The sequence below is a fragment of the Protopterus annectens genome, chromosome 13.part0 (genome assembly GCF_019279795.1).
Source record: "Protopterus annectens isolate FY-2018-M chromosome 13.part0, PAN1.0, whole genome shotgun sequence".
Classification (NCBI taxonomy): domain Eukaryota; kingdom Metazoa; phylum Chordata; order Ceratodontiformes; family Protopteridae; genus Protopterus; species Protopterus annectens.
Window position 1 is genome coordinate 886,356,464 of NC_056747.1, and position 18,420 is coordinate 886,374,883.

The 18,420-nt window shown below is 45.1% G+C and overlaps 1 protein-coding gene across 2 annotated transcripts in view; it reads right to left on the reverse strand.

Annotated features, from left to right (window-relative positions):
* Positions 1–18,420, reverse strand: part of LOC122787746 — a 963,913-nt gene that overhangs the window by 431,912 nt on the left and 513,581 nt on the right. For both annotated transcript variants that reach the window (XM_044054634.1, XM_044054635.1), the window contains 2 exons: positions 14,829–15,003; positions 13,352–13,502 (listed from right to left, as the gene is read on the reverse strand). In XM_044054634.1, coding sequence (XP_043910569.1) covers positions 13,352–13,502; positions 14,829–15,003 — 326 coding nt within the window. The remainder of the gene's footprint in view (positions 1–13,351; positions 13,503–14,828; positions 15,004–18,420) is intronic.

An 18,420-nucleotide genomic window follows, 5' to 3' on the forward strand; every position in this document is an offset into this window, starting at 1 on the left:
CATCAAAACCACATTGCAAAGAATGTTTCCCCACCTGTTCAGAAACATGCACTAAATCTTGCAACTCTTTACAATCAATACCTTCCGCCAAAGCATCAACCTTAGATTTCAACTGCGAAAGGAGATAATTTTGATATTTCAACATGTGAAACTGGCAATTCAAAGCTCTCATGGCTAAAGTGGAAGAAGTATAAACTTTCTTTCCCCATCTATCCAAGGCCCTGGCCTCTTTATCTGCAGGAACCGGATTCTTGACAACAGAAGCCTTAACACCCTTAGGCCCCTGGCTAACAGTTTCTGGGTCTGCCCTAGGGCTCTTAAAAAGATACTTATGAGCTTCAGGCACCCTGTAATACCTATCTGGTTTAACAGGAGCAGGAGGCAAAGAGTCAGGATTAAGAGAAGCCTCTGCAAACACATCTTCCACCACATTCAAAACAGGAGGTATAGCCAAAGGCCTATGCTGGGGTAAGAACAAAAATTCCCTAAGCCTTTTCCTGGAGTCAGAGAAGTCCTGACCTTCCCATTTAAAATGCTCTCTCATGGAGTGAAGGGTCTCCGAAAAAGAAAAATCCTCAGGAGGAGAAGCAGAAGGAGTAGAATCATCCACATCAGAATCAGAATAATGAGAATACTCCTGCAAGTCTTCAGCCGAAGACTCAGACACATCTGAGGCCTGCTCATAATCCCCCAACACTGGTTCCATCCTAGGCCTCTTATCAGGAGGGGGCATAGAGCCTCTAATTAAAGTAATTAAATCTTCTGCCATTTTAAGCATATACTTCTTGGGCACCGAACCTGAAGAACTAGGAGCGACACCCACAGAAGCTAAACTAGACCTGCCTCTAGGAGAAGCCTTGGAAGCAGAAAGAGAGGGCCTAGACACCTTAGGAAGGGAGGGGAGTAAAGTTATCTGAGAAGCCCCTACAGCCTGACCTGCCTCCTGGGAGGCCACATCCTGTAAAACCAAAGTTTCTCCCTGGGAATCCAGAGAGGCCGCCGTCGGAACCACCGGTTCCACTGACGCCTCTAAAGAACCGGCGTCCGGTTCGGACGACTCCTCTAACCTAGGTTTAACTGCCTTGTCCTTGCGCTTCTTTGAGGAAGCCGGCGTCAGAGCATCCGACGGCATATTGTAATTGCACCTCTTCCCAAAGACCAACCTGGCACAATCCAACCTTCGCTTTATAGTGCGTCTATTAAACCTAGCACAAAAGCGACACCCAACAACGTCGTGCTCAGGTCCCAAACAAGGTATACACAAATTATGGTAATCCCTATGCGGTATCTGTTTCCCACAAGAAATACAGTTATTCACTTTTTCTGACATCCGGTAAACCACTGAGGCAAGAAAAAACCAAAATATTCCCCAACGGGGTACTTAACCAACTCTGACTTCGGTCTGAAACTCCGAATTCGAAAAATTTCAGAACGCCGAACGGCACTTGCAACACTGCTTCTGCATCGGACCATGCGGCAAAAAAGACTGAGGATATGACGTCGGTCATGCGCATTTGTACCCTGACGTTCTGATGTCAGTCAAATGCGCCTTGACCGACGTCAGCCTTATACTCTGATATTCGGGCCGACCGTGGGACAGCGGACTACCCCAAGTGTTAGGACTGCAGCAATGTGAGATGAAGAACATCTGCTTCTGCTTCAGGCACCGCGCGGCAAGAAAGACTAAAGAAAATGGCGTCGGCTGATTCTTTTGTACCCCTGACGACCTGATGTCGGGGAGGGGGCGACAGCAGCCGACGCGGGACCCAGGACTTTGGAATTCGGGCCGGCTGAGGGCAACCTGCCAGCAGGATTGCCCAAATGTAATGACTGCAACAGTGAAACATGAAGAACATCTGACTCTGCTGAGGGAAGATGAGATTGAGAAATGAAAGCGACATGTGTCCTTAAGTTTCGAACTCTCTCCGGGGTCAGGAAGACTTTTGTCTGCAACGTGTCTATCCATGCTCCTATGTATTCTACAACCTGGACAGGGCTCAGAAGTGATTTGGCTGTGCTGATTGTAATCCCTAGAGGGTGTGCAAGACGTGGGAAATAGTCTCTGGTCCGACGAAGATGCTTGTTGGGAGCAGTAAGGAGCCAATCACTCAGGTAAGGGTAGACCTGAATCTTCTGAAGCCTCAGATGAGCTGCTACTACTGCCAGCACTTTGGTGAACACCCTGGGGGCTGTGGTGAGACCAAAGGGTAGGGCTCGAAACTGATAATGATTGGCTCCTAACCGGAAGCAGAAAAACCTCCTGCAGCTTCTGTGCATCTTTATGTGATAGTAGGCATCCTGGAGGTTGAACGAGCACATCCAGTCGTTCTTGCAGGTACGGCAGGATGGACTATAAAGTGACCATCCGGAACTTCTCTTTGGCAACTGACAGGTTCAGAGTAGACAGGTATAGAATGGGCCTGAAGTCCCCAGTCTTTTTTGACACCAAAAAGAACCAGGAGTAAATGCCCGATCTGGACTGATCTAGGGGGACGGGTTTGATGGCTTGTTTCTTTAGCAGCTTGGAAACCTCTAGTGCTGCTGCCTCACTTTGCGCGGGTGGTACATTAGGGAAGCAATGGGAAGGGGTAGGGAGAACCATAAACAGGATTGAATCACCTCTGGAAATTATCTGAAGCACCCAACAGTCTGATGACACTGACTCCCATGCCGTCAGGTGCATTGACAGGCAACCCCCAACTGCCTCTAGAGCAGAGCAGTCGGGCAACCCCTCAGGGTTGCTGTGCGGGCCTGTCCGAAAACAGTTCGAGACCCAAAATTCCTCGGACCCCCTCTGCCTCTGGGCCGGCGCCTGTCCTGTCCCCCTCTGCCTCCAGGGGAAGAAGGGCCCTGAGTGTCCCAGGAATACTGAGACTTACAAAACCAAATCTTTTTTGCCCTTGCTGATTCCAGGAAAAGGATCTTTGAGGGTTTGAGAAAAGTATACCAATGGCAGACAGTCTCTTCCGGTCTTTCTCACTCTGGACCAGCACGGACAGTCTTACCAAAGAGGGAAGAACCATCATACAGGGCATTCGCAAGAGTCGCCTTGAATGGTTCTGTGAACTGACACAGCCTGAGCCAGGCGTGACACTTCATGGAAACGGCAGACCCAGCTGCCCGAGCCACTCCAGTCGCATGCGAGAGAAGTCGCATGGACGTATTAGAAACGGCTGTCAAGGTAGTCATCCTCGCGGAGAACGCAGACCTGTCCTCCTGCGACATGGACTTTGGGGGAGACTCAGCCAGTTCCTTAACCAAGTCATGCTGTAGTCGAGTAACATGGGCCAGATAGTTCAGTGTCCTAATAGAAAAGGTTGCTGATGCATAAACCCGCTTCCCTAGATGATCCATCGTCCTAGACTCATAGTCAGGAAGGTGGACTGAAGAACACTCCTTGGCTAGTTCCCTTTTGGTGGCGGCTGCTATCACCATAGCGTCTACCAGGGACCCTTTATTCCAAGCAGGTCTGTCTACAGGGGGGCTTAAGATTTTATCTGGACACTTTGAGATTGGTTCCACAGTGTCCGGTTCCTTCCAAACCCGTGAGGTGACCAAGTCCACTAATGGATCCACGGGGGAGGGGGGACACCCAGGAAGTAGACTGGCTCATGCCGAAAGCCTTCAGGAACACCGGTTCGTCTGAGGAAGGTTTTGGGGCAGACCAACCTCTCCACTGGCGCAAAATTTCCATGATGTCTCCAAAGGAGACATCCTCGGGAGGTGATATGGGAGAACCTTCTCCATCATCCAAATCAGTGTCCTCAGTGAGGGACTCCGGAGAGGAGTCCAAGTGCCTCCTCTTGCACGTATGCTTGCGAGGAACCTCTCTGGTGGGGCTCTCAAGACGGGACTCGCAAACTACCTGTTGTTCCTCAAGGGAAACTGCCTGGGGCTCCTCGAGCACGGGCTGTCCCTGTGGTAAAATGATGGCAGTCACAACAAAAACAGAGGGAGTTGGGGCAGAGTCCAAAGATGTAGTCAGGGGCCTTGACCCATTGGACAGGACCCTTTCCACAACATCGAATGCCAAAGGAGAGAGAGCTTCCTGGGACACTAGTAAGGGAGCCCCTCTCCCCGGATCCGAAGCGAGGATCGGAGCCAAACACAAACAAGCCCAAACAAAGAACACACAAAGTGTGGCCATCGGCAGGCGACAGTTTGTGGCCACACACTGTGCATCCTTTAAACACTTGCTTTGGTTGATCGGCCATAACCAGTCCAAGAAATTACCAAAGACCCTCTCCACCTGCCACACACTCAGAAACACAATAAACATAAGCACACAGAAAGCTGAGGGGGGGGGGTCTAACTACTACAGAACAACCTAAAACTACAGAAAAACTACCTAAAACTATAAAAAAAAACAGCTACACTCGACGCACCAGTGAGGGGAATGAAGGGAGGGGACCTACACTACCAACAGACGCACTGAAAACTAAAAAACAGGGGAATCAAAAACTTCAAAATTCAACCCAAAACTGGAGCTCAAGGATCATGATGCATTGTGAAGCAGCGGCAAACGAGATCTGAGGGTTGGAAGGTAGTGGTGGTGTACTATGGGTAGGGGAGGAGCTTGGAGCTTGGAGCAGATGCTTGTGAAGTTGCCGATTCAGATCTGATACGGATCCGGTAACCACAGGTTGAAGATCAAATGACGTAAACTACTTCAGATCTAAACTTAGTAGTAGCTGTAAACATGACATATTCTACCCTTTTTATAGACTTGTCAGTACAGAGTAAGTATATAATTAAATCAGAGATCAATACGTTTTCCATTTTTCACAAAGCATCAGGTGCTTATTTAGAAAACACCATAAGTGGTAGTAGTACAGTAAGACACGTATAAGGGGAGCAATGTGGCAAAATGATTATCACAGCCAATATGTTTTGATAAGATGAACTTTCTATTGAATTTCCAGGTTTATTTTTTAATTTACAGTGTAAAGAGCCACAATGGTAGCTTGGGCTACAACTGAACTTTTGGAGGTTGGTAAGTGTAGCACACAATCCAGAACCATTTAAGTGATTGCCTAAGCCTGACATCTAATGCATAAACAATTTAATGGCCAAGCCTGCAGCACTATTATATGGGTCACTGCAGATGGGGAAAGGGAAAAGGAGACAAGCCCCATCCAAAAGCAAGTTAATAGCTATTCAGAATGTGGAGTAAAAGTGTGCAACAGGCTGCCCAAAAGGTACTGTATGCTGCTTCACTTTTAGTGTTTTAGTTTGGGGAAGGGATCTGTACCAGACTAAGAAGAGTGATGATGGAGAGAATCAGTTTCAGTACAGAGCATGGATGGTGCCAGTCTTGGTGGAGGTAGCTTATATCCACTGGACTCGAAAGGACTCTCTGAAAAGCCTCGAAAGGCGAAGACTATTGGTTCTGAGGAACTCCTTGGCTTTAGGCTTGGAAGGGACCCTTCAGAGCTGAAGGGTCTCAAATCCAAAGGGGATCTCTATGCTGAGTTATCAAGCACCAGGGCTCGGAGAGGCAGGGATGCTCCAAGAGTCTTGGTGTCGATACCTCCTCTCACTCCATGGAGCCAAAGATTCAGCTTCGAGATTCTGTTGGCTCCAAAAGCACTGAGCTGACAGAGGAAGGGCTCCAATCAGGGTCAAAGCAGAGAATGCTATTGGTCACAATCAAGTTACTTTGGGACAAACTGGCACTGAAACAACTGGATCCAAAAGTGGGACCAGTACCGGAATTTGTAATGGAGGGGTAGTTGGCACCGTGCTCAATACGTTCAAAGGTGACTGTACCAAAAGAACTCCGAGCTGAATCTGAGCTCTCAGACATTTCCTCATCACCCTGTCAATGTCCTGTTCCAAGAGGCTCCTGCAGGACCGGGTGGATGAAGCTACAGATGAAAGTCTGGAAGGTCTCCGATCTTGTATACAATATTGGCGAGTGCAGCCTGGGGCTCACTAGTTCCAGTGAGAACCAGGGCTGATCATGAGGTGAATGGATCCAAGAGGCTGATGGATCCGATCACTGAGGAACCTTCAAGTCTGATTCTGCAGCAGGAGTCAGATCCAGTAGTCTTTTGCTTGATTTTTCTGGTTTCTCAGTATCAATATCCTTATCCTTAGATTTTTCCTTTGTTTTAGCCTTATCAGGGTTCTCTACACCCTTCTTTTCCTTAGCTGCTGGAGAGGTGGAAGTGGAGCGATATGACTCAGCAGGCAAAAGTCCTCTGACTATCAATTTTTCTTTTCTCTATGTAAAAGCCCTAGCATTGAATGACGTACAAGCCTGACAATGGGTCTCAAAACGCTCTGCCCCCAAGGCAGTAAACACATTTCTTGCAGGTGGTCTTGTGGTGGCAGTTTACGGACACACACAACTGAACATTTTTTTAAAACAAGAAGTTATGTACTCACCATAACGTTCGATGTATGTAGTCCATCTCACCTAACATTCGTACCCATGGATTCAGAGTCAAACATCAGCTCCGACTCGGCCTAGCTCAAAGTCCTCAATTGGCTCGTGGCTAAGAGGTATCCCATCATGCAAAAGGTCTACTCCCCAGATCTTGTTTGCTGCAAGCGCACACACACACACACACACACACACACACACACACACACACACACACACAAAAGAACAACCCCCCAACAGAGAGGACTACTGACACCTAGAGACTATACCTCCAGGTCCTCCAGGAGGGGGGTAGGAGGGAGGGTTAGTAAGAATGTAAGGTGAGATGGACTACATACATCGAACATTATAATGAGTACATAACTTCTTGATGTTATGTAGTCCAATCTCACCTTCATTCTTACCCGTGGGACAGCGTCCCTAGCACCTTGATCTTGGTTGGCTCAGTGAAAAATACTCTTGAGCACTGTGGAACCAAAGGAAGACCTGCCTCTAAACACCAGATATAATTTGTAGTGACTAATAAAGGTATGAGGTGAAGCCCATATTGCTGCAGCACAAATATCATCCATAGACATCCTAGCCTGAAACGCAGCTGTGGTAGCCACAGATTGTGTAGAATGAGGCTTCACTTTAAAGGGTAATTCTTTGCCAATGGAAGCATAAATAAATGAGATGCAATCGGAGATCCAGCGAGACAAGGTCACCTTAGAAACAGGAACCCCAAGTATAGTGTCTGAAAACAAGACAAACATTTGATCTGAATTCCTGAAATCTTTTGTCCTATGTAAATAGAAACACAATTGTCTATGAACATCTAGCTGATGAAACTTAAATTCTGCCTTGTTGGAGAATTCAGGAAAAAACACAGGTAACTCAATGGATTAGTTAATATTGACAACAGAGGTAACCTTTGGAACAAAGGAAGGACTGGTTCTTAAGGAGACCCTATCTTTGTGAAACACCAAATAAGGTGGCTTAATCGATAATGCTTGGAGTTCAGAGACCCGCCTAGCTGAAATTATGGCTACCAAGAATACTGTCTTCCGTGACAAGAATTTAATGTTACACATAGCTGCGGGCTCAAAGGGAGTTGATGTGAGCTTCTGTAATACAAAATTGAGGTCCCATGGCATTACTGGATCAAAGACTGGTGGTCGGAGTAACAATGTCCCTTTCAGAAAAGCCCGAGAAAGCCTAGGAGTCATAAGGTTGGGCTCATTAGCAACGTGAAAGGTAGAAATCGCTGCCAGTTGCACTTTAATGGTTGCTGCAGCTGACCCCTGACTGAACAGTTGAGAAAGAAATTCTAATATTGCCGAAACAGACGTTGTATAAGGATCAATATGTCTCTCACGGGCCCAAATAGAAAATCTCTTCCACTCACTGGAATAAATCTTCCTGGTAGAAGGCTTGTGGGAAGATGATAGAATATGGACCACTTCCAGGGAAAAATCATGAAGCCTGACTAAGGACGGAACCGGAGCAGCCAAACTGTCAACTTGAGGGTCTGGATAGAGAGATGGAACTGTTCTGACATACGAGTCAGCAGATCTGGAGCTGGGTCCAGAATCCAGGGCTTGTCCATTAGACAGAGTTGAAGGAAGGGAAACCAAATCTGATGAGGCCAGTGTGGGGCAATGAGGATCATTTTGCTTCCCAAAGACTGTGCTTTCTGAATGACCTTTGATATCAGAGGTAATGGTGGGAAGGTGTAGAGACGACCGGAGGGCCAATTGTGAACCAGAGCGCCCCCTGGGTGTCTCCCTCTCCGGGGGGATAAGGGTGAAGTAGCTGCTGCATTTGGCAATGAGGGGGGTGGCAAATAGATCGCAACAAGGCTGACCCCATCTGTGGAATATCTTCTCCACAACATAATTGTTCAGGGACCACTCGTGAGGCATTAAGATAGCTCTGCTCAGCCTGTCGGCAATCACGTTGGACTTTCCTGGTATATGCGTTGCAACTAGAAAGCGTTTGGAAGACACCGCCCACTGCCAAACTCAAAGTGCTTCTCTGCAAAGGGGGTATGATTTGGTTCCTCCCTGTTTGTTCAGATACCATAGCACTGACATGTTGTCTGAGTGGATTGCAATTGTCCCTAGAGGGAGAAAGCTCTGAAGTGCTTGCAACGCTAATAGCACTGCTCTCTTCTCCAAGACATTGATATGCAAATGGGTCTCGTGATCTTGTCACATGCCTTGGACTGTCCTGCCGAGATAATGCCCCAGCCACCCGATCTAGGAGGCATCCGTGGTCACCGTGGCAACTGGAGAAGATGGAACAAAAGGCTTGCCTACGTTGAGATTGCTGGCCTGAAGCCACCAGCGTAGATCCTGCTTGCACGTGTCCATAATCAGAATAGAATGGGAGAGTGGAAGGTGCTGTAGTGACCACTGGATGAAAAGCAGCCACTGAAGAACCCTCATGTGTAGTCTGGCAAGGGGAACTAGTATGATCATGGCAGCCATGGTCCCTAATAACTTGAGGACCAGTATTGCCTTGACCTTCTTCAATGGTAGTAAGGCATAGACCTGCTGTTGTAAAGCCTGAATTCTCTCTTCTGGTAAGAAGGCCCCCATGAGCACCATATCTAGTTCAGCGCCGATAAAGGTGGCACCCTGCGAGGGCAACAAGGCAGATTTTTTACAATTTAGAGTAATTCCTAACCTTCAGCACAGCGTAATGGTAGCATCCCTGGTCCGAGTCATCCAGGTATGGAAATGCTTGGAATCCCTGAGGTCTCAAGTGAGCCGTTAACACTGCCATGCATTTGAACACCCTGTGGGCTGTGGTGAGACCAAAGGGCAGAGAATGAAACTGAAAATGACTGGCTCCCAGCTGGAAGTGTAGATGACTTCTCGATGCCCTGTCCATCTTGATATGGTAGTAAGCATCTTAGAGGTCGATGAGGCACATCCACACATCTTTCCCTAACAGAGGGAGTACTGACTAAGGTGACCGTGCGGAACTTGGACTTTTGTACATGAAGGTTCAATCGGCTGAGATCCAAGATGGGTCTCATGTCCCCTGTTCTTTTCGGCACCAAAAAGAATGTAGAGTAAGTTCCTAATCCTACTTGGTCTGCGGGAACAGGCTGGATGGCTCTCTTTGAAAGCAACTTTTTTATTTCTAGAGTTGCGGAATCCCTGTGACTGGGTGGAACGTCTGGGATTCTCTTGGTTGGTAGGGGAGGAGAAGAGAAGGGAATATGATAACCTCTGGAAATTATCTTTAATACACACTTGTCTTGGGTGGCATCTTGCCAGGCTTCTGGGAATAAAGAAATGCGACCCCCGACTGGCTCCAGAGACGCACAGTCGGGCCTCCCGTCAGGAGCGCTGGTAGGGAGAACCACAAAAGGAATCACGGTCTTCCTGGTTACGTAGGCCTTCTCTGCCTCTAGGGCGGCGTCTACCTGAATTTCCACCCCCTCCCCTGCCTCTGGAGGGGGACTCACTTTATGCGTCCTGAAAAAACCTCTGCGACTTCCTGAACCACATTTTCCCACCCTTCTGGCCCTTGGGGTAAGGTCTAGAAGGCATGGAAAAATGGACTCCCACGACAGACAGGGTTTTTCCTTCCTGCTCGCACCTAGTGAGAGTGTCCTTCACCTTAGTTCCGAACAACGATGAACCATCAAAGGGGGCATTGGCAATTGTAGACTTTAAGGCCTCCGTGAAATTGCACAGGCGCATCCAGGAGCGTCTCCTCAGAGAGACTCCGGAACCCACTGCCCTACTCGCTCCGTCGGCTGTGTATGAGATCTGCCTCATGGAGGAGTTGGTAAGGGAATTTAGGGTAGACATCTGTGCACTGACCTTCTATGCCACGGAATCAGAAATGCTCCCCTGTAGAGAATCTCCTAGCTCTTTTAGGAGATCTCTCTGGAGCCTTGTAAAATGCATCAAGAAGTTCAGCGACCCCAGTGTAAAGGCCTCTGAGGAAAACACATGCTTCCCATAACTTGTCCATAGACCGGGACTCCTTGTTAGGCGGATGGACAGTAGACGAAGTTTTAGCAAGTTCCTTCTTGGTGGCTGCTGCCACCACCATGGCATCTACTGGCATGCCTTTTGTTAGATATTCCTTGTCAGTGGGGGCGGACAAAAACTTATTGGGTCTCCTAGGGACTGGGTTCCACAGTGTCAGGAGTTTCCCACACCTTTCGACAGACAAGATCTAGTAGCTCGTCGAAAGGGGGAGAAACCGAAAAGGCGGAGGGTTGAGACCCAAAAGCCTTCAGGAACACTGACTCATCAGAAGGGAATTGGAGGGCCAGCCGCCTCTCTGCTTCAAGATCTCAAGGATATCTGAAAAAGAGACATATTCAGAAGACGACTTGGGGGACCCCTCTGACTCCTCGAGTTCGGTGTCCGATGTGAGAGACTCATCCCGGGAGTCGAGGTGTTTCCTCATACACAATCTCTTTCTGGTGGACTCCTCAGGCAAAAACTCTGGGGAGATGTCAGAAAGTTGGGGACCACTCATGGAGGTATCCTGAGGCTTAGGGTCTCCGCTGCCCAGGGATAGAGGGTGATCCGAAACTGACACCGGTGCCAGAGGGGGCAGAATATCGGTGCCGTAGGATGCAGCTGACGACCTGGCCAGCAAGCTCCTCATAACCTTGAAGGCTGATCCCCCGGCTCCGAAAGCAGACTAACTGTAGAGGATACAATAGTAGCCCTCGGTGCCGAGGAGATGAGGTCCAAAGCAGATGTCGGGTTCAAGCTCACTTGAGCTGAAGCACCGAGAGGAAGGCCTTGGAACCGATGAAGATCGATCCGAGCCCTCCCCCTCAGGTCCGACCAGAGAACCGCAGACCCTCGGACTCATGGACGGAGCCGACGGGGTCGGAGCAGAAATCGGAACCGAGAGGCCAGGCGAGGCTATTGGAACCGACCTAACAGCACCCGACGGAACAGACAACTCTGGCTCTGAAGGCCGAGAAAGGCTCGGAGGAGGAACAACAAAGGATGAAGACTGGGTCGGAGCTGAAATCAGTTTGGCCAACACCGATGACTGAAGCATTTTCTTCACCACTCTATCAATGTCCTCATCGGAAAGGGTCCTGGAGGATATAGTTGGAGATCTGGATCTCCCTACAGAAGGAGACTTGTATGAAGGAGAAACTGGTCGATAACTGGAGACCGGCTCCAAACCAAAATATCCGTGACCATCTCTAAAAGGCTGGGAGCCGATATAGACTTAGTCAAGACACTACCTTCTGTCGGCACAGAGGGCAATGGAACCGAAAAAGGAGAAGCTGTTCTAGCAACTTTCTCTGGCGGCTCCGAAGAAACAGACTGAGCCAGAGAGTGCTTCTTAAAAGTCTTTTTGTCCTTTTTAGCTGGAGAGGATAAGGCACTAGAAGACTTAGCCAAGTCTTCCTCGGAGTGTTTAAGCAGTCCTTTCAAAATGAGCTTGTTCTTCCTCTCCTGTAGTAAACGGGGACTGAAGGAATGACAAAACAAGCAGGACTGTTGGAGGTGAATAGCCCCCAAGTAGTACACGCACACAGAGTGCCAATCAGTCAAAGACATTTTACTGTTGCATTCAACAAACTTTTTATAGCCCGAAGGCCTGTGTTCCTTAGACTCCTTGGACATGCTGAATAAAGAAGAACACACACAGGTACAAAGCAATACGTACGCACACTGGACCCAAGTAAACCCCACACGGGAAACTAGAGCCTCTAACTAACAACGGCCTAGTAATTGGCGGGAAAAAGACTACAGGGAGGACTAGGTCCTCTAACTTAAACAAGCCTAGTCCGGGGAAACAAAGGCAGAATAGCACCACTAGCCAGACACGACAACATTAAAAGCTAACAGAATGGAGCACCAAACCAAAGACCACACGGAAACAATGGGGAAGACTAGGTCCTCTAACTGAAACGGGCCTAGCCTGTCGGAAGAAAGGAAACTAACGGGATACCAAAACGGCCAACGAAAAGGCCACAAAAACAGCAAGAGAAGCAAAACAAAGGCAGTATAACACCACTACCGCACACACAGAGCTATGAAAATAACTTTTTTTGAGCAACAAGTCAAAAGTTTATAAAAAGTTTATAAACAGTATACTTAGCCACGGCCAAAAGCGAGACCAAGTCTGAGCATAATGAGCAGAAAATGAGATCTGGGGAATATACCTGTTGCATGATGGGATACCTCTTAGCCACGAGCCAATTGAAGACTTTGAGCTAGAGTATGGCAGATTCAGAGCCGACGTTAAGCTCCAAACCCACGGGTAAGAATGAAGGCAAGATTGGACTACATAATATCCTTGGTTCTGGGACATATCAGACCCTGTTTGAGAGAACATCTAAATACACCAACAATTATGTAAAATGAATTCAGTAGAAAAAACACTATGTAAAAAATTACAAAACATCACTCTAAACTACCTATTAAGTTTGTGTAAAAAATGCTATACTAACAAACCTAACTAATCTAAGTAATCTACTTATTATTAAATATGAAAACTCTTAACTGGAGAACAACTATTTCTAATCTAAAAAAAAGCACTTTACAGGTGAGGGGGCAGAAAAGAATATGTAGGCTTAAATAAGTCAACATGTAATGGAGCCCTCGAAGACTCATCCAAAATCTTCCTTGGCAAATGAGATCTGAGGTGTTGAGGTGGACTGTGGAGGATTATGGGTAGGAGAGGAGTCAGAGCTCTGGAGCAAAGTCTTGGTCAGTGCAAAGATCAGATGCCATCAGATCCAATAACCCACAATTGAATCAGACAAAATTAAGCAACATTGGATGCTACCAATACAACAATCAATCAAAAACAGAACAGAAAATAGATTCTGATCATGCAAGGGACAAATGGCAGAAGAAACATGGAAAAAAAAATCAACCTCATCACAAAATCTTAGCACCTGTCAGACAAGAAATGATTTCAGATTTAAAGGAGAACATGTGAATAACAGTGGATATAAAGCAAAATGCAAACCTGATCTGGCGTAGTGCTTCAAGTTGAACTTTTTCATAACCACCGTAGTCCACGTATCTAATGTCAGCCTCATTGCTTTCTTTGTAATAGGCAACAACTTGAGCCCGCCACCAAGCACCATCAGCTGCAGGAGCTGCACAAATAACGCCAACTGCAGTTAAAAAAATAAAGTTACCAATTGAATTAACTCCAAGGGAAAAACAACATGAAAAAGACTACCATCTAACTTACAAAGTGGTTCATTTTACCAGTGGATATATAACAAGTCCAAACTGAAATGAAATGAAACTATTAGGCTGACAATGACACACTTTTTTTCTGAATGAAAAGGAAAATCACAAATGCTGGAGAACAACCTAAATATGGAGAGTAAACTGTGTATTATGAAATGTTTCCAGCAGAAAAGATGTCACACATTTCTCTCCATAATGACTCTAGCAATATTTTGAAACCACAGATATCAGAGAAAGAGGAAATGTTTTATGGACCCAACACCCCCAACCTCACTCAGGATTGTCCGTCCCCCAGCTTCTCCACTGGTCCATCCCCACAGCCCCCAACTGGTTCTACTCACCATCCCAAATGTAGCTTTTCCCCAGGTGAACCCACCAACTTCTCAGTGGTCTAGTTTCTACTAGCCCCAGGTTCAAGGGATCTGCCAAAGATCAGCAGAGTGGAGCCTGGAAGCAATCATTATGTGCTAGTTGGGCATTTATCCTAGCAGTAAGGGCAGCTAGTGCAACAATGTCAGGACATAATAACTGCACCGAGAGATGACCTGCAAGGCTACTGATTTCTAGAGATCACATCAGCACTGGGTTTCTCCTTAACAGTTCCCTGGAATAGGAGAGCTGGCTGTTGACTGCTTCATCTTATCCAACTCCATCCCTCCTCCACCCAGGAGTACCAGTAGTCTAAATCCATTATCAAAATCTGGTTGCCAGCAGCACAGAGGGACACCCCACCTCTGTGCCATCAAGCTGACACAGCTATATTATTTATGGCATCTATACACCTAAATAAACATGTGTACAGGCACTGCATAAAAATTATTTTATTTCCTTACAACATCCTGAAAGAAGAGCAGTTCTCCCAAAGTTCACATTTCCCAACATTAAATAAATAAATGAATACAAATCCTTCCTCAGCCACTAAATAATATCTCCTTTCACATCTCTCATCATTCAATCAAATGGCCTATCTGGGGGAGGAATGATACAATGTTAGATAACCTGTAGAGGTAAGGGACCAAAAAATAATGAAAGGTTGCCTTCTTAAAGCCACTCATGCAAAAGAACACAAAACGGCAAGATCTGATCAAATTCAATTCCAGACACATCATCTTCCTAACCAGGGCCATGAACTATACACAATACTGACTTGCATTAAAAACTGCTAAAAAGAGTTAAGTATTTCTCTTTTCTAATAGAATAACTCTATTTGACAGAATTTAGCTAGAAGAGAGAACGGATCTCACCTACTGGTGCCGGCATGGCTGGTATTCCAGGTTGAGAATAACATAAACGCATCTGATGGTCTAAACAGCGTAGTGCATGGAAAGTAGGGTGGGTGTGCTGCTGAACAAACACATGTCCAGCACTGATTACACTCACGACAATCACTTCTACTGTAACACCCTCTGGAAGTGACAGCTGCAAATGAAAATGACCAAGTTAGTTCTGAAAGTGAACCACAAAGAATCCAACAGATGAGAATGGCTCAGCCCATAAACTACGATAATTTTCTATTCTAAAAAAAACTAGTAGAGAACCTGATTGTACTTGACATACATTTTAACAGCAGGTTTAAACACTATGAGCTGGAGCTTCAGTTTTAAACTGTACAGTATGCACCTCCACTACTGGATGACTAAAATGTAAGAAAGATTTCTTTCAAAGCATTTTCAGTGCTCCCAACCCACTACACAAAGTACAGTTGTGTAAGCATACTCAACAGATTTTTACACAAGAGGATCACTGCTACACAATATCATTCACAATATCTAATAATTAACTGCAAGATGAGTGCCTATTCATTTGACCTGACTTCCAGATGCTCTGTATATCCCTAGAATATAGCTGGACTCCTCTTATCCCATGCAACGGATGTCAAGACACTCACCAAAATAACAGAGGGCATGCTGCAACATTTTCAATTCTTTCTGTGTGAAGAAGCAAGTTAACAGCAAATGTGCTTGTCCAGCCTAGCAGAGTGGGGGCGGAGGAAGATGACCTAGCAAGGTTGAGAAGTGATGTCTCTCCTTAACATAAGAGAGAAGATGGAGGTGAGAACAGAGCTGTGGCATTTCACCCCAAATTATTTAGAGACTATCTAAAATTTCTTGGAGGGAGCCTATCCATAAATGCAGTAGTGATTCATGGATTTGAGCTTGCAGTGCTATGGTGAATATGCTCACACACCTGTACTATTGTTCATAATTGCAGATCTCTGCCTCAGTATCATTCATGATACACTGGAAGACTACCAAAGCAATAGCGTAGAGGTGGAGGAACCCATATTCTGTGCAAAACGTCAGTAGCAAACCATGCTCTGCTCCTGGAGTGCATGCCTACCTTTTAAAGCCTGGAAAAATACAGAAAAAAGTCCAATATGCTGGATGCTGACACTTCTGAAAAAATCATTTGCAGCAGCTGCTGCCTTAGCTGAGTGCACATTAACCTGACCTTGCAAAGTATTGCCATGGTGGTCTTGTCAAAAAAAACTCCGTCAACCAGCCATTTACTAAACTGTCTAATGCCTCTAGCATAACTTTATTTTATTTATATTTGTTTACCAGAGTTGTGCACTGAACTCAACGGACCATTTGCAGGCACAGCCCAGGTTAACAGGATCACATAAGAAACGAATAAAGCATATTTACAGTTACAAGGATATGCTATAAAACATGCCAATATTTATAGATGCAAAATATGCTACAACATTTAGTTAAAAAAGCTGTTCACAAAGTCAAAATATGGATAGAAAATGGAATTATGCTTAACAGAGCTGTTTGGATAAGATGTAGCCATTTTGACCGCATACAGAGGGAAGAGGAGCAGAAAGGAGAGAAGTGTGAGAGATGCAAACAGAAAAACACAAAGAAAACAAAAGCCTACTCTGTTTACCTGAAACTTTAGTCCGTTCATCATGAACACCTCAGTTTAAATGCAGAAACTGTTACCCTCATTTTGAGATTCAGGATCTCTCAGACTGCGATTACCAGGCTGGTAGAAGATTAGCACTGAGCATCATTCTTCCTTCCCCAAGGATGATGCCACAATATGAACAGAAGTTAATTGACTTAAGTAATTGGTTAGTCTTTAGTATCATAAAAAGGGGATCCAATATTGATCAGCTTGGGAGAATATTGCAGACAGACCACACTATTTTGCCAGGGATGGTCTGCACCTAGTTTTTCAAATACTGGCTAAAACAATGTCCACACCCACGGTGCCTTTTTTTCCAGCATTGTCAACCTGATAAGCCTTGCAACACAACGGAACAAAAAGGCTAATGGCTATAGACAAACCAGGCAACTGTTCCGAAATAAACTTCATTAGCGCTTTCGTCCAACTAAAAGTGAACTTCTTCAGATGAATCAAGCCAAAATAAGCACAACTTAAATACATCAAGCAATCAGTGGCTTCAACTAATTAAGCAAATAAACAAGCTAGTATCACCTGAAGTTAGAGCAAAAACAGTAAAATTAACTACATAGGATTTACAGTTCCCATTCTTCTAACCTTAACCTAAACTTGTTATAAAAAAATGTGTATACACATATTTATATTTTATATATATATATATATATATATATATATATATATATATATATAAAAAATATATAAACACACATACACACACATTTTTATAAAATTGTACAATACAAACCAGTTATTAAAATAGTCTATTCAAAGCTTTAATGTTAAGAACACAGGATATAGAACACATTTCATTAAGACCTGGCCATTTAAAGGCATCCAGCCTCAATTGCCATAAAAGTTTTCTTTTATAACAAGTTTAGGTTCAGGTTTAGGAAATTCAGTTTGAAGTAAATCATAATACTTCTTTAGAGAGAGTAGTTCACTCTGTGTCCCCTGAAACAACGGATTCATTCTGAAAATTGTTTCAGGAGAGAAGCTTTCAAAGGGACCGTTAGAAGCCACACTTTCCTCAGAATCATAAACCATTTTATTTATTTTGTGGCTGGAAGGAGGAAGAACAGAGGAACTGCTAGGCTTTTCCAATGTAAAGTCAAAATGAATGCCTGATTCCTGAGGAAGACTGGCAGCAGTAGCTGTAGTCACTGAGACTGGTAATATTAAAAAAAAAAAAAAAAAAAAATTTCCACCAAACACAATGAAAAGCATGTTAAACACTTACCCTGCCCCTAAAAGTAAAACACGTTTACCAAGGAAAATAGTTTTAAATTAATTTTAAACTACCCCCTCCCCCATAAAAGTAAAATGAAAAACTCTTGTTTAAAAGTTACTAATGATAGTCAAACTTTTATCCCCTAGCTTGAAACTACTGCTTTCACAGAAAAAGTTCACTTTCTGTCATAAAATGAAAAAGCATAAAGCTCCCCCACCCCTGAATGGAATTTATGTGCACAACTCTGGTAAACAAATATAAATAAAATAAAGTTATGCTAGAGGTATTAGACAGTTTAGTAAAAAAAAAAAAAAGTTATCTAAATGGCTGGTTGACGGAGTTCTTTTTGACAAGACCACCAAGGCAATACTTTGCAAGGTCAGGTTAATGTGCACTCAGCTAAGGCAGCAGCTGCTGCAAATGATTTTTTCAGAAGTGTCAGCATCCAGCATATTGGACTTTTTTCTGTATTTTTCCAGGCTTTAAAAGGTAGGCATGCACTCCAGGAACAGAGCATGGTTTGCTACTGATGTTTTGCACAGAATCTGGGTTCCTCCACCTCTACGCTATTGCTTTGGTAGTCTTCCAGTGTATCATGAATGATACGGAGGCAGAGATCAGCAAATGCTGCAGCAGTGGAACTATGTTAGCGGACTATTAAGAGGAACAATCTCTGCACGAAAGCTCTGAAAGGC